Source organism: Haliaeetus albicilla, chromosome W (genome assembly GCF_947461875.1).
Source record: "Haliaeetus albicilla chromosome W, bHalAlb1.1, whole genome shotgun sequence".
Taxonomy (NCBI): Eukaryota; Metazoa; Chordata; class Aves; order Accipitriformes; family Accipitridae; genus Haliaeetus; species Haliaeetus albicilla.
In genome coordinates, this window is record NC_091515.1 from 44,760,754 (window position 1) to 44,773,980 (window position 13,227).

General features: G+C 42.7%; 1 protein-coding gene across 1 annotated transcript in view; it reads left to right on the forward strand.

Moving 5' to 3' along the window:
* Positions 1–13,227, forward strand: part of LOC138683546 (proprotein convertase subtilisin/kexin type 5-like) — a 244,874-nt gene that overhangs the window by 128,983 nt on the left and 102,664 nt on the right. Inside the window, exon 7 of the mRNA XM_069775528.1 lies at positions 2,196–2,368. Within this exon, the coding sequence (XP_069631629.1) occupies positions 2,196–2,368 (173 nt within the window). The remainder of the gene's footprint in view (positions 1–2,195; positions 2,369–13,227) is intronic.

The following is a 13,227-nucleotide window of genomic DNA, read 5'->3' on the forward strand; positions in this document are numbered from 1 at the left end:
GTGAGACTTTTTATAGGAAGGGATGGTTAGCATGTTGTTATTGTTTACAGACTTATCGTGGAAGTTGCAAAGCATCTGTGGGGATTTGTATGCTTAGTTACTTGGCTGGGCTTGAGTCCTGATGGGAAAACAGTTACATGAAACTATGGCAGAACAGATGTAGATTGTCTGCAGTTGACCAGAAATTAGTTCAGCAGTTTCTTTAAGCTTAATTCGGATGCTGATTAAAAAACCCCACATTTTAAAAGAAAATTTGCTGTCAGCACAGTTTTGCATATTTCCTATGATTTGTTGAAAGTTTGTTCTGCATAAAATGCCGCTTACATTTTGGCACTTATTGCAAATACTGGAAAAAGTTTACAGAACTCTAAAGTCTTAAGTGAAACAGTCTAGAAATGCAGTCTGTTAATTGCCTTCTGGCTTTTGTTGCACTATCACCACATGCTGAATGCAGTTTGGAAGTTTTGTGATTGGCAAAATTAACTACTCCAGCTTTTCCAAAGAGGAGAGGAGAGGAGAGGGGAGGGGAGGGGAGGGGAGGAGAGGCGAGGCAAGGCGAGGCGAGGAGAGGAGAGGAGAGGAGAGGAGAGGGATTTTTTTTTAATTTTTTTTTTTAATAGCCAATGAGACATCCATTGATCAAAGTTACACTTGAAGCATGTCTGTCAATCATTGGCAGAAAATCATTGGCAGAACAGAGCAACACTTAGGTCACAGTCTTGTCTGTGTTGCTTTAGATTTGATCACTTCACCAGTAACAAAAAAACTGGTGTAAATTAATACAGATGCCAATGACAGAATTTGGAGTTATTGTTACACCCATCATTAATTTTCTGAGATTATGCTGAGGAAGAAAAATAAAACCTGAGATTCCCAAAGTTGTTTTAATGGCTTTTTTATAAAGTAAAGTTCATACTGAGATCACTGGACAATTTATCTCACAAAACATAGGTAGCTTTTGTGTGAACTTAGAAATATGATCACTTTTCATTTTCAAGTCAATTAGAGTGAGGAAAAAAAAATAGACCCTCTATCAACAAAGCAACCCCTATACCTTTTGTTAATTGGAAGTTAAGGTCTTGGTAAACACTCAAGTTAATTCCATCTGAACTCATGAGTAATGTGGAATGAGTCTATAATTAAACTATGTAAATTTGGTTTATAAATAGCAGTGGCCTTTTAAAGGGGAAAAAGCTTCAAACTTGTTAATTGTGGAAATGATCGTTATTCCCTACTATCATATGGTTACATCTTAATTATTATTTAATATCTTATATTCCTTTGATCTAATGTTACACTAACTGTATGAAGGTCCTCTTCCTTATTTAGGTTAAAACTATCATCAAGGGTTTTCTCAGTCAGAATTAAATTCAATCAAAATGCTACAGTTAGTTAAAAAACAACTTTAAGATATTCTCAGTTTTCAGCTTTAAGCCTATCTTATTTATTCTAGTGCTCTTAAAACATCATGGTGCCATTCACTTTACAAGGGCTGGCATGCTGACTTATCAAAACCCACATTAATGGATTTTTTTTAACACGAGAATTTCAGACTGTACCTTTAAAAAGCCTCTTCTGCACAACAGAGGATGTTCACAAAATTGTAGTTTCAGGTTGAATGATGTTATGCATAGGGTATTTGTTAGTAACTTTCTGTAATCACCTTGCTACTGTGTGTACTTATACTGCATAATCCATCTGTACACAAGAGCTTTCTCCCATTTCTTTGCAACCTCATATAACAAAGGAAAAATGCTGTGTTTATGTCTGTCAACATACTTAGGGCTATGAATGTCTCAATTTAAGTGCTGCAGTACAAAAGGAAAAAGCAAAGCAGATAATATCTTCAAGTGAAAAACATAAACATTTCAAGGTTCAAGTCTTTTCTTAAGTTTTCTTTAGTATAAAAGTTTCTTGTTAAAGTCCAAGGGCTATACAGTGGATAAACTGACTTGTAGATAATTCTTAAAACTTGAAGAAAGAAAAAAATATTAATTCCTATTTGTATTTTTTCATATGGAAGCATTTTTTTCATCAGGGAAACACATATCCAAACAGACTGATTTTTTTTTTTTTACAATAGAGATCTTTATGATCCTTCAGTCCAATGTCCTACACAACAATTTTCTCTAGGGGAAAAAAACAAAAGCACTTTGAATTTGGTTGTCCTGTTCATTGTATCTTTTGTTCTGAAGGTGTACGGATGCTGGATGGAGATGTGACAGACATGGTAGAAGCAAAGTCGCTGAGCCTTAATCCCCAACACATCCACATCTACAGTGCCAGCTGGGGGCCTGATGATGATGGTAAGACTGTGGACGGACCTGCTTCTCTAGCACGTCAGGCCTTTGAGAATGGCATCAGAATGGTAGGTTGGCATCAAAGTGCATATCCTGGATCTGCTCTTGTGTGCGGGTGTAAGGGTACATGTGCCCAGTATGTACAAGTGCACTGCACGGGAAAGAGTCATATTCTTAAGGAAAGAAGAAAAGCTTCATTTGTGTAAAATAAAAAATACATTTCCATTCTATAGCAACTAGATGTTCAATCCTTCCTGAAGTATCAGCTAACTTTCTTCATTGTCAGTTGGAATATATCATCCTCAGTGTCCTTTAACACTGCCCTGAGGTAATAATGTAGTTCTGCAAGAAAAGCTAAGACTGAAAAATTATACTTTGCACAGCAGTGCCAAATCATCAATTCTGAATTGCTATGAAATTATAAAACAAAAGCCTTTGACTTTTTCCTTCATCCTTCCTTCCTTTTGTTGTTCTGTTTTACATAATTTCTTAATGGAAATTTGATGGATTTAATAGGAAACTGGGAGCTAAAAATAAAATCTGCACTCATGTATCTTTTAGAGTGTATGTCTAATCTCAGAGAACATTCACCCTTTTTATAACTTACATATGCATTTCTCTAACAGTTTGTACAACTGCAGTTTCTGTGTGATATAGTCCAGAGAGCTTCAATAGTACAATACACAAAATCCCAAACATCCCTATAAGAAAAAATATAAGACCTTTTCAATTTTCTTTAATAAATAACTGTCAAACAAATAAGACCACAGAAGGAAATGAGCAGTTAGAGGAAATTTTATGTCAGAGGCCAATTTTTAGTTCTTCCTTTCACCCTCCTGCATGTTAAATAGATCAGGGAATTCATGGTCTTCCAGTGCTCACACCTCTTTCCAGTATATAGGATTGGATAGAAAGCATTTTCAAGCTCTGCACTTGAAGGTTTGAGCATTATTTTGAGTGCAGCAGAAGACTTCCTAGTTCAGTGGTGAGTGGCTCTAGGACCAGAAAAGAGGAGATTAGTACAAAACATTTATTTGAAGAGGCTGAGACTGTTGGACTAATATTGGAACATAGTAACACTGTGCAGCAAAATCGGAAAGTGCAGCTATTATTTAAGTCAACAGGAATTTTAACCCAGTGTGTCAAGACTGATTTTAGCAAACTAACTAACATTCAGCCTGGAAGACTTGTGTCTTGTGTAAGAGACAGTGTCTGCCATTGAGAGATTATATTAATTTAAGATATACCATAAAAAGTGGTCATAACATGAAATAGGTTAAGAGGGATAATAGAAAAAGTTACAAGAGCATCTGGTCAAGCTGACAGTCTGTATGGACAGTTCAGTGTTTTCAGGTGATTTACAGTATACTTGACTATAAGTTGTAAATAAATGCAACATAAAATTAATGCCCACTGTCACCGTAACCATTGTATTGCAGCACAAGCCTAGGAGCTGTGAATTCTTCAGTTCTAGTCACAGCTGTGTCACTGGTTTGTTTTTGCTTCCTCAGTAAAGTTGCATGAATTGCTTACTCTCCCCCTGCCCCCCCTCAATGTGGATAATAATACGTGTGCACCTGACAGGTTTGTTATGAAGAACAATTATTGAAATGCTAAACTAATGACAAGGACTGTGTGCATCCTATGCTATGTAATGTTAAAAATATGTCTCATAAAAATCAGTATTGTGAATGTTTTACCAACCATGCAGCAACAGACCACTGCTTTCCTTTCATTTGGTTGTATGATGACCATTCAGTGTAGAGCTGCAGACTTATGCTTTTGCTTGTTGTACAGTGTTGCGGAGGATCCACAGGGGACATCACACACAGACCAATGTGATCAAGTGAAGCCCATTTGCTACAACTTTTAGCACAGTTATATACCTTATGCGCTTGTGCACGCGCCTTATACAATACTCTAATTGGTACAATACCCCGGTTCATGCGACACTATCTTATCCTCTATTGCCTGTGCAAGCTTCTTCACGAGGTGTCCAGCAGTTACTTATCTCATTCTTCGGCATCCAGGAGTTGTTTGTCAGGCTCTTCTTATCTTCCTTTTTCCCAGCGTACAAGGACACAGCATCCTTGTCTGCTCCAGCACTTTGTAAACTTATGCTTCGTTCCCACCTAACGGCTGGATTGCTCACATGCCTTCGCCCAGCCAAGAAATCCTCAACAATTCCCCCTTTTTGTTTTTGAGCAATCCAGGATTGCTTAATAACTTGGGATGCCATTTTTTCTTAAAAAGCTGAACAAGGTAAAATTATTACAATAGCTAAAATCACAATAACTATGACAATGCCCATAATTCTTTGAGCCAACCCGTTACCCCTAATGACCCAGACCATGAGGACTATGAGGAAGATGAACCATCCATACATTCTTGTGCCATCTTGCTCCGCGAACTCAGCCCAGCAATCGGTAGGTGCCAGCTTTCCGTGGGCGTCCCCACGGAGGCAACGATGGCCTTACCGTACACCAGCCCGATGCTCTTCGGAAAATCCCGGTATTTATACATTTGCAGAGGAACGGGTTTCAGCACACGTGGCCAGCGGGTGCCAAAAGTCCGCCTCGGTTGCAATCTATGACGCATGCGCTCGCTGGCCAGGCGCGCTGCACGAGTCATAGCCATCTTGTCTATTGGTTCGTGGGCTTTATGATGCGGTTGCGATGCACAGAGAATCTCGACCTGTTATGTTAACCAAGGTGACCTATACATTAGTTTTTGACTGAGGTGGTATTCATATTGCCACACCATCTATAATGCTCCAGATGATGATGGTCATGCAAATCGAACAGGAGTCGGTCGTGGGCCTGTATCTGTGGAAACACAATCAACCTCGTTCCCAGGTTATTAATGGAAGTAGACCTTACCCCTAATTTTGGCTTTAACTAACTATTACGTTTACCCCACACTGTCTTCCCGTAATCACACTATGTTTAATCAAATTATGCTTAACACACTTCTTACCTAAAGCAAGTTCTATATACAATAAGGCACGCTGTTCTAAAAACCTCTCTGAAGGACTCAATGTCCGCTAGTCCTCTAAAGTGTAATACTCTATTAGTCAGAATCTGTCGGATCAGTGGCTCCAGCACCCGCCGGTGCCGTCCCAGTTGCCACTGGGACAATTCCGGGTCCAGCATCACTGCGAAGCCATGGCTTGACCCACTTAGCTGGGATCCAGCGAAGGCCTCGATCTGTAAGCAGACACATATACCCTCTCCCAGTAAGTTTTACTTCTGCGGGTCCGCACCATTTCCCGGACTCTGGGTCCTTATATATTACCATGATTCCTGTACTTTGTTGTGTCCTTTCCACCTGTAAAAGAGCATGATGCACTACCATTGGTGGGTCTTTGTGATCACCTGTCAATCTAAGATAATTTAGCACAAATAAGGCTTTGGCCAATCGCTCCTCTGGGAGTAAGCCCTGGGTTCCCCCCTTTTGTCTTTGCAGCATGCTCTTTAGGGTCTGGTTGGCCCGTTCGACAATAGCCTGTCCTGTGGGAAGATGTGGAATTCCCGTACCATGGTGAATTCCCCACAAATTACAAAATCGAGCAAATCGTGTAGAACCATAGGCTGGGCTGTTGTCCGTCTTAATTTCTTTAGGCACACCCAGCACTGCAAAAGAAGCGTGAAGATGTCATTCAATATGTAAGGTCTTTTCTCCAGTTTGTGCCATGGCCCACATGGCAGCAGAATAGGTATCAATACACACATGCACATAACGCTTTGCACCAAACCACATGACATGGGTGACATCCATTTGCCACAACTGCAATGGCAAGAGACCTCGTGGGTTAACCCCACAGCCCAAGCCCAGCCCTTCCTTTTGACAATCGGGGCATGCTTTGACGATACCTTGGGCATCAGTGAGTGGTAAGTCAAATTGCTTTGCTAACATCCTAGCGGGTTGGTGCAAGAACGCATGCGATTGCCTTGCTTGTTGAAAACGATTCCCTGGAGGAGGCTCCCATGCCGCTGCAACCAATTGGTCAGCTCTGTCATTTCCCGTTTCTCATCTGCACGTGCGCTCGTACCCAAGAGTTCTACCAAAGGGGCCATATCATCATTAGTGATACCGCAAAGATTCCGCACCCACTGGATATCTCCCACAAGCTTCTGGACATCATGCACCGTTGAAATTTCTGATGTTATTTGAACCTTCTGAGGTTAAACATTGCTCGCATCTATGTGCCACCCCAAATACTTCCAAGGTGCTGCCTTTTGCACCTTTTCAGGAGCGATTATTACTCCACGATGGCTTAAGGTGTCCTGCAATTGAGTTAAAATTTCATCCTGTGGCAAGTTCCTTCCCGCTATCAAAATGTCATTCATATAATGATAAATAATCAACTGAGGAAACTGCTTTCTTACAGGCTCTAATGCCCAGGCCACATACACCTGACACATTGTGGGGGAATTGCGCATTCCTTGCGGTAACACGACCCAATGGTATCTCTTATAGGGCTCTGCCTTATTAATCGATGGTACCGAAAAGGCAAACCGTTCAGCGTCATCTGGGTGCAAGGGAATGGTGAAAAAACAATCCTTTAGATCTATAATTAACAAATCCCATTCTTCTGGAAGCATAACTGGAGACGGCAAACCTGGCTGCAGGGCTCCCATACTGTGCATCACCGCATTCACAGCTCTAAGGTCATGTAACAGTCTCCATTTCCCACTTTTCTTGGGAATGGTAAATATTGGTGTATTCCATGGACTAGTAGAAGGAACAACATGTCCCGCTCTCAATTGGTCCTCAACTAACTCTTGTATTTTTAGCAGCCTTTCAGAATTTAGCGGCCACTGATCAATCCAAACAGGCTCATCTGTTTTCCAGCTAATTTTCAGGATTGGCTGCCCCTCAGTGACTGCTCCTAAAAAGGATGGGTCACTAACATTGCCTTCATTTGGCTCAATAAATCACGGCCTATGAGGCCAAACAATTCCTTTGGGGTAGTCATGACATACGGACGTGTCGTAACGTGCTCACCGTCGGGGAACAGAAATGTAATCGGTAGCTGACTTACTAAGGTGGCTTGTGTGCCCCCTATCCCTGCAATGCCAAAATTTGGATTGATCGATGGCCATGATGGAGGCCAAATATATCGTGAAATAATCGTAACATCAGCTCCTGTATCGATTGTCATCGGTTTCTTGATGATAACTCCGTCAGGCCCTTCCAGTTCCACTACCTTTTCTGTTTTACCTTTTGTTATGGTCCATGGCAAGGTATACCTGTGGTTTCCCTGTGGAGCCGAATCCACCATCTCCACGTTGTACTTCACCTGGGTTTGGAACACACGACCTGAATGGTACTAATTGTGCTATTCTGGTACCTTTAGGAATAGAAACAGGAGGGATTAAAACATGAATCATAATTTTCACAGTCCCACAATAATCTGCATCAATAAGCCCTGGGACTACCAGAATTCCTTTTAGAGCTGTTGAAGATCGTCCCATTAAAAATGCACTAAGCCCGAACCCCAATGGTCCCTTTATGTTGCTATCCACCAAGTGTACCCCCTGCGTCCACCAATGTAATGTCTACTGCGGTTTCCACATCCACTCCGGAGCTTCCTGCAGTGGCGGATCTGGCAGTTGCGAGGCTGCCTGAGGGCTGGCAGCCCAAACCCCTTGCATTTGTGTCGTCGCGCGAGGGGCCTTCGCGGTCGGTGTAAAGTTTTCCTTCTTCCTGTATTCTTGGTGGTATGGTTATCTTTTTTACACTTGTTGCAGCACTTACTGTTAGCAGAAACTGTACATTTGCTCCTAATGTGTCCACGTTTGCCACAGTTAAAACACTTGACCAAGGGTGTCTTACTGGCCCCGTGCTTCTTTGTAGCTCCTTGTGGAGCTGCGACAACGTAGGCTGTTTTCTGTGAGTCCACTGCTCGATCCATGTATTCTAGCATATCAACGACGGCTGCATTTTTCGGCAAATTACGCAATGCTTTGCGTGTCTTTTCATTAGCATGTTCGAAAGCGAGCATTTTGAACATGTTTTCTTTCATTTGCTCGGTCATGTCAGGGTGGTCATAGATTGCCCTATGCAGTCTATTAATAAACTGTGCAAAAGGTTCGTTAGGCTCCTGTTTCACCTGAGTAAAAGTATGGTTTCGAATATTGTCTGGTATGGAAAGAAAAGCTTGATACGCCAAGATCTGTGATAGGTGATGAACCTCAGTGATACATTGTAACTGAGCGTTCCCTGATGCGAAGGGTCCAGAACCCATCAGCATCTGCGTGGTTACTCCCCATAAGGGATCTGTTTGTTGTCGTGGTGTTGCTTGTTCCCGATCACAGAACGTCTCCCACTGCCGGAAAAACACTAACATTTGGGCGGGCTCCAAAACCAACTGTGCTATCTGTTTAATATCTTGAGGTATCAGCGTATCAGCAGAAAAAATGAATTGCAGCATTTGTTGAGCTAAGGCAGATTTGATTCCGTACTGACTCACAGCATTCCTTAATCTCTCAATGACCTTCCAGTCAAACGCTTCCCATTTTTTCTGTCCATTTAATGCAATAACTGGGAATGCTTGGAGCATAGTCCCTTCTATAATGGCATCTTTTATTACTCCCCTCCAATGTCTCTGCCTTTCTTCTGCAGAGACTACTGCAGGCGGCTCCGCGTCTATCGCGGGCGCAGTTGGTTTCACCGTCTCTGGTTCCGAGAGGCGGGATGGATGAAAGGGCGGGGGCGGGGGGCGGATGGTTCTGCCCGGGGCCGGCCGCGGCTGGCGGCGGCCGCTCCATGGCCGGCTGACACGCGCCGCTGCAAGTGGGCGGAGGGGGGGGCGGAAAGGGAGGGGCGGAGGGAGGGGGCGGGAGGGGAGGAGCCGGAGGAAGCGCCGGAGAGGGCGGTGAGAAGGGGGCGGGAGGGGGCGGTGGAGGGGGCGGGAGGGGAGGGGGCGGTGGAGGGGGCGGGAGGGGAGGGGCCGAGGGAGGTGCCGGAGGGGGTGGCGAGAAGGGGGCGGGAGGGGGAAGCGGGGCCGGTATACGGCGAGAATCTTCGTTCTCTTGCCCTCTCGGTTCATCCTTTCGGGAGGATGACCGTTTCTCCCTCACTTCTGGTCCTTCCTACCGTACTGTCAGTTTTTGTAGTTGGTTCACCACCTCCCTCAGCTCTTCCATCGCACTACCCGATGGAGATGGTTCCCTGTCCCCCGCAATCTGTTTATCCGCATTAGTCACCCCCGAGTCTGTCGGCTTCGGGTCTGTCGGGCGACAATCGCCCCCCCCGATTCCCCTGTTTCTTGCGGAGTAACAGACGGGGGAATTTTTTCGGCACCAACGGCCTGGCTGGGTATAGGCAAAGGCTGTGTCTGTGCAGGCGTCTCAGCGTTAACGGAGATGGATGTTAGGAGGGGTGGAGATAGTTGTGTAGAGAATGTCCCCCCAACTCCAGCGGGGTAGGCTGACGCGGCAGCCGTGGAGGCAGCAGAGGGGGTCACCGCCGCGCAGACAGCGGCGGCTGCCTGCCGGTCCGCCCTCATTGTCTCCAGCGTGTCTCGAATTACCTTCCAGTGCTCTGCTTATTTTATCTCCTTTACCTTATCCCCCCTGCAGCTAGTAGCGTCCCACAGCGCCTTGCCTATATTATCCCAGGTCGCTTCTTCAAACGCGACATTTACACTCGGGATAAGTTCTTTCTTCCAGGCCCATAAAAGTAACCCCTTTATCACAGAATTATCGAATTTCAGTCCCCTCTCAGAGAGAAAATGACGAAGGAGCTTTAGGACTGCTTCCTGCCTTTTGTCCAACCCCATCTCCTTCTCCGACCGCTCACCTGATCAGGGCGAGATTCAAGCTTTCGCGCATCTCCTCGTTTTCCCAGCTCAGGGCGAGATTCAAACTTACACGCGTCCCAGCTTAGCTGAAGCTCATGCCGTCCTGCCGGGGCAGCAGGAACACTCTCGGCCGGCTCCTCCGCTCCCTCATCGGTTCAGCTGCACCAGAAATTCTCGTAGAGATGATAAAGTGCTGATCTGAGGGTCCCTGTTCGGGCGCCAATTGCGGCAGAGGATCCACAGGGGACATCACACACAGACCAATGTGATCAAGTGAAGTCCATTTGCTACAACTTTCAGCACAGTTATATACCTTATGCGCTTGTGCACGCGCCTTATACAATACTCTAATTGGTACAATACCCCGTTTCACGCAACGCTATCTTATCCTCTATTGGCTGTGCAAGCTTCTTCACGAGGTGTCCAGCAGTTACTTATCTCATTCTTCGGCATCCAGGAGTTGTTTGTCAGGCTCTTCTTATCTTCCCTTTTCCCAGCGTACAAGGACACAGCGTCCTTGTCTGCTCCAGCACTTTGTAAACTTATGCTTCGTTCCCACCTATACGGCTGGATTGCTCACATGCCTTCGCCCAGCCAAGAAATCCTCAACAGTACAGTATGTAACATGTTAAGCCTAGCATAACAAAATACTCAAGCATGTACTTTATCCTGTGAGAAATTCCAGGGGCTTAGCAGTTAAACAGATTTAGGGACTCTGATTCTGCCCCCAGAGGCCTTTGCTGTATTTAATAATCATTAGAATAGTTGTTCATAGACCAATATAACTAGTCTGTGAGAAGGCTGAATGCATCACCATTATTGCTTCCCATGCATTGTCACTTCTCCTTTCAGGTGGAATATCAGCACACCCTAGCACCCCACTACAGTATACTACTCAATTTAAGAAGGATGTTAAGGTACTTGAATTCTTCCAGAGGAGGGCAACAAAGCTGGTGAAAGGGCTGGAGGGCATGTCCTATGAGGAGCGGCGAAGGACTCTGGGTTTGTCTAGCTTGGAGAGAAGGAGACTGAGGGGAGACCTCATTGCTCTCTACAGCTTCCTGAGGAGGGGAAGTGGAGAGGGAGGTGCTGATCTCTTCTCCCTGGTATCCAGTGACAGGATGCATGGGAATGGTTCAAAGCTGCGTCAGGGGAGGTTCAGAATAGACATTAGGAAACATTTCTTTATCAAAAGGGTGGTCAAACACTGGAACAGGCTTCCTAGAGAGGTGGTTGATGTCCCATGACTGTCAGTGTTTAAGAAGCATTTGGAGAATGCCCTTAATAACATGCTTTAAGTTTTGGTCAGCCCTGAAGTGGTCAGGCAGTTGGACTAGATGATTGTTGTAGGTCCCTTCCAACGGGAACTATTCCATTCGATTCTGTTCTGTTCTACTCTTTGACAATGACCACACAGAAGAAAAACCAATAAAGTGTTGAAGAGACACTACTGGAACTGCAGGACACAAAGGAGGTTGAACAAAATAAGTTTTATATTTAAACATATGTATTTTTTAGTTTAAATATTGTATTTCTTGTGGATTAAACAATCATGAAAAGTTTAGCCCACTTTTCTATATCTGAAGAACTCAGCCATTTTTTTTCAGCAAAATTTCAAACTCCAGATAAATCTGGTATAAATCAAGAATATAGATTAATTTTCCATGGGCAAGCATCTACCTACAAGCATTATTATTCCATTATTATTATAGCTGTAATATGAGACAATACCCTACAGACCACAAATAAACTTCATTGTACTACTACATTGTCCTATGTTTTCATAGGTGCCAGTATATAATGGAAACAAAGTATTTTATTTTACACTTCTAAGCAGGTCTTTTTTCTGAGAACATGGCAGAAAAATAGCTTGCTATATTTCTTGACACAACTCAATTATTTTTTTTAATGGTTGAACTTTTATTACATTTTATCAGCCACCTTTTGTTCTGCCCAAAGTGGCCCATGCAGAGTTGAATAGATTTAAATATTTCCACGTATTTGAAAATGTTGTCTAGCTCTGACTGTGAGAGATTTTTTTTCATTTCTGCTAAGGAAATAAAAGTTCCTTTCAAAACTTATATAAAACTGTGATAGTTTTGAAAATCATACTAATAAGAAAAAGAAAATGGTTAAGGTTAATACTTCTCTAATTTTCGTTCTTTAAAATGTAATATATACTGAAAGTCTTTACATTTATGTCTCAGTCATCACCTTAGAAGCTTAGTTTGCAGGCCAAAAATAATTTTAAGATTAATCTGTTTTCCATGTTCTCTTTAATAAAGCATGCCTTTCAGTTTTTGGATAAAGGTATCCTTTCTATTTTTCTTTACATTGTCATAAGATGTTGAATTTTAAAAGATGAAGCAAACAGGAGAAGAAAAGGCAAATTGTCTCTGTGCCAAAAATCAGATCGTTGTCCAAGGTAAAGACTGGATAAATACCCTGCCAAACACTGATTTCCCCAAGCAGTCACAGTAACTGCACAAATAATAATAGGAGGACAAAAATGCATATTATGCTGTGTACAGACCTTGACCTTCCTTTTTTAGAACTATTGAACTGAACAATAACTATTACATCTAGTACCTGTGAATTAAAGCAACATTGGTACAGAAAAGTTTGACAAGACCTTCTTTCAGATTTATACAAAGGTTCAAGACTGATATTCTGCATTTATTCTGCATATGCAAGCACAACAGGATATTAATTTTAAAAAAAACAAGACAGAAAAAGTACAGTCAAGATTTTTTAAATGGACCTGAAAAGGAAAGTATGCTTGGGTTTTTTATTTTGGAAAATTAGAGGTGGTGCTGAATAATAATTAATTAAAGTCTAATTAAACTGAATGATTTTTTTTTTATTAAATTACTGAAGTAAAAATGAAATGGATGCAAGAGCCACAGTTTCTTAGTGTGATGTGAGACTGGGATCCTTGAAAAAAATGCCTAGTTTAACTTTAGCTTTTATTATTCCAGTTAACAGCTCATGCAGAGTGTTCTAGAACTATTATTATTTTTAAATCTCCTGAGCTAATATGATTACTCCTTCCAAATCTGGCACAAAATAGCAAAGATAAATGACTATACATTTTTTTCCATAGAGTCCCACAGAGACAGA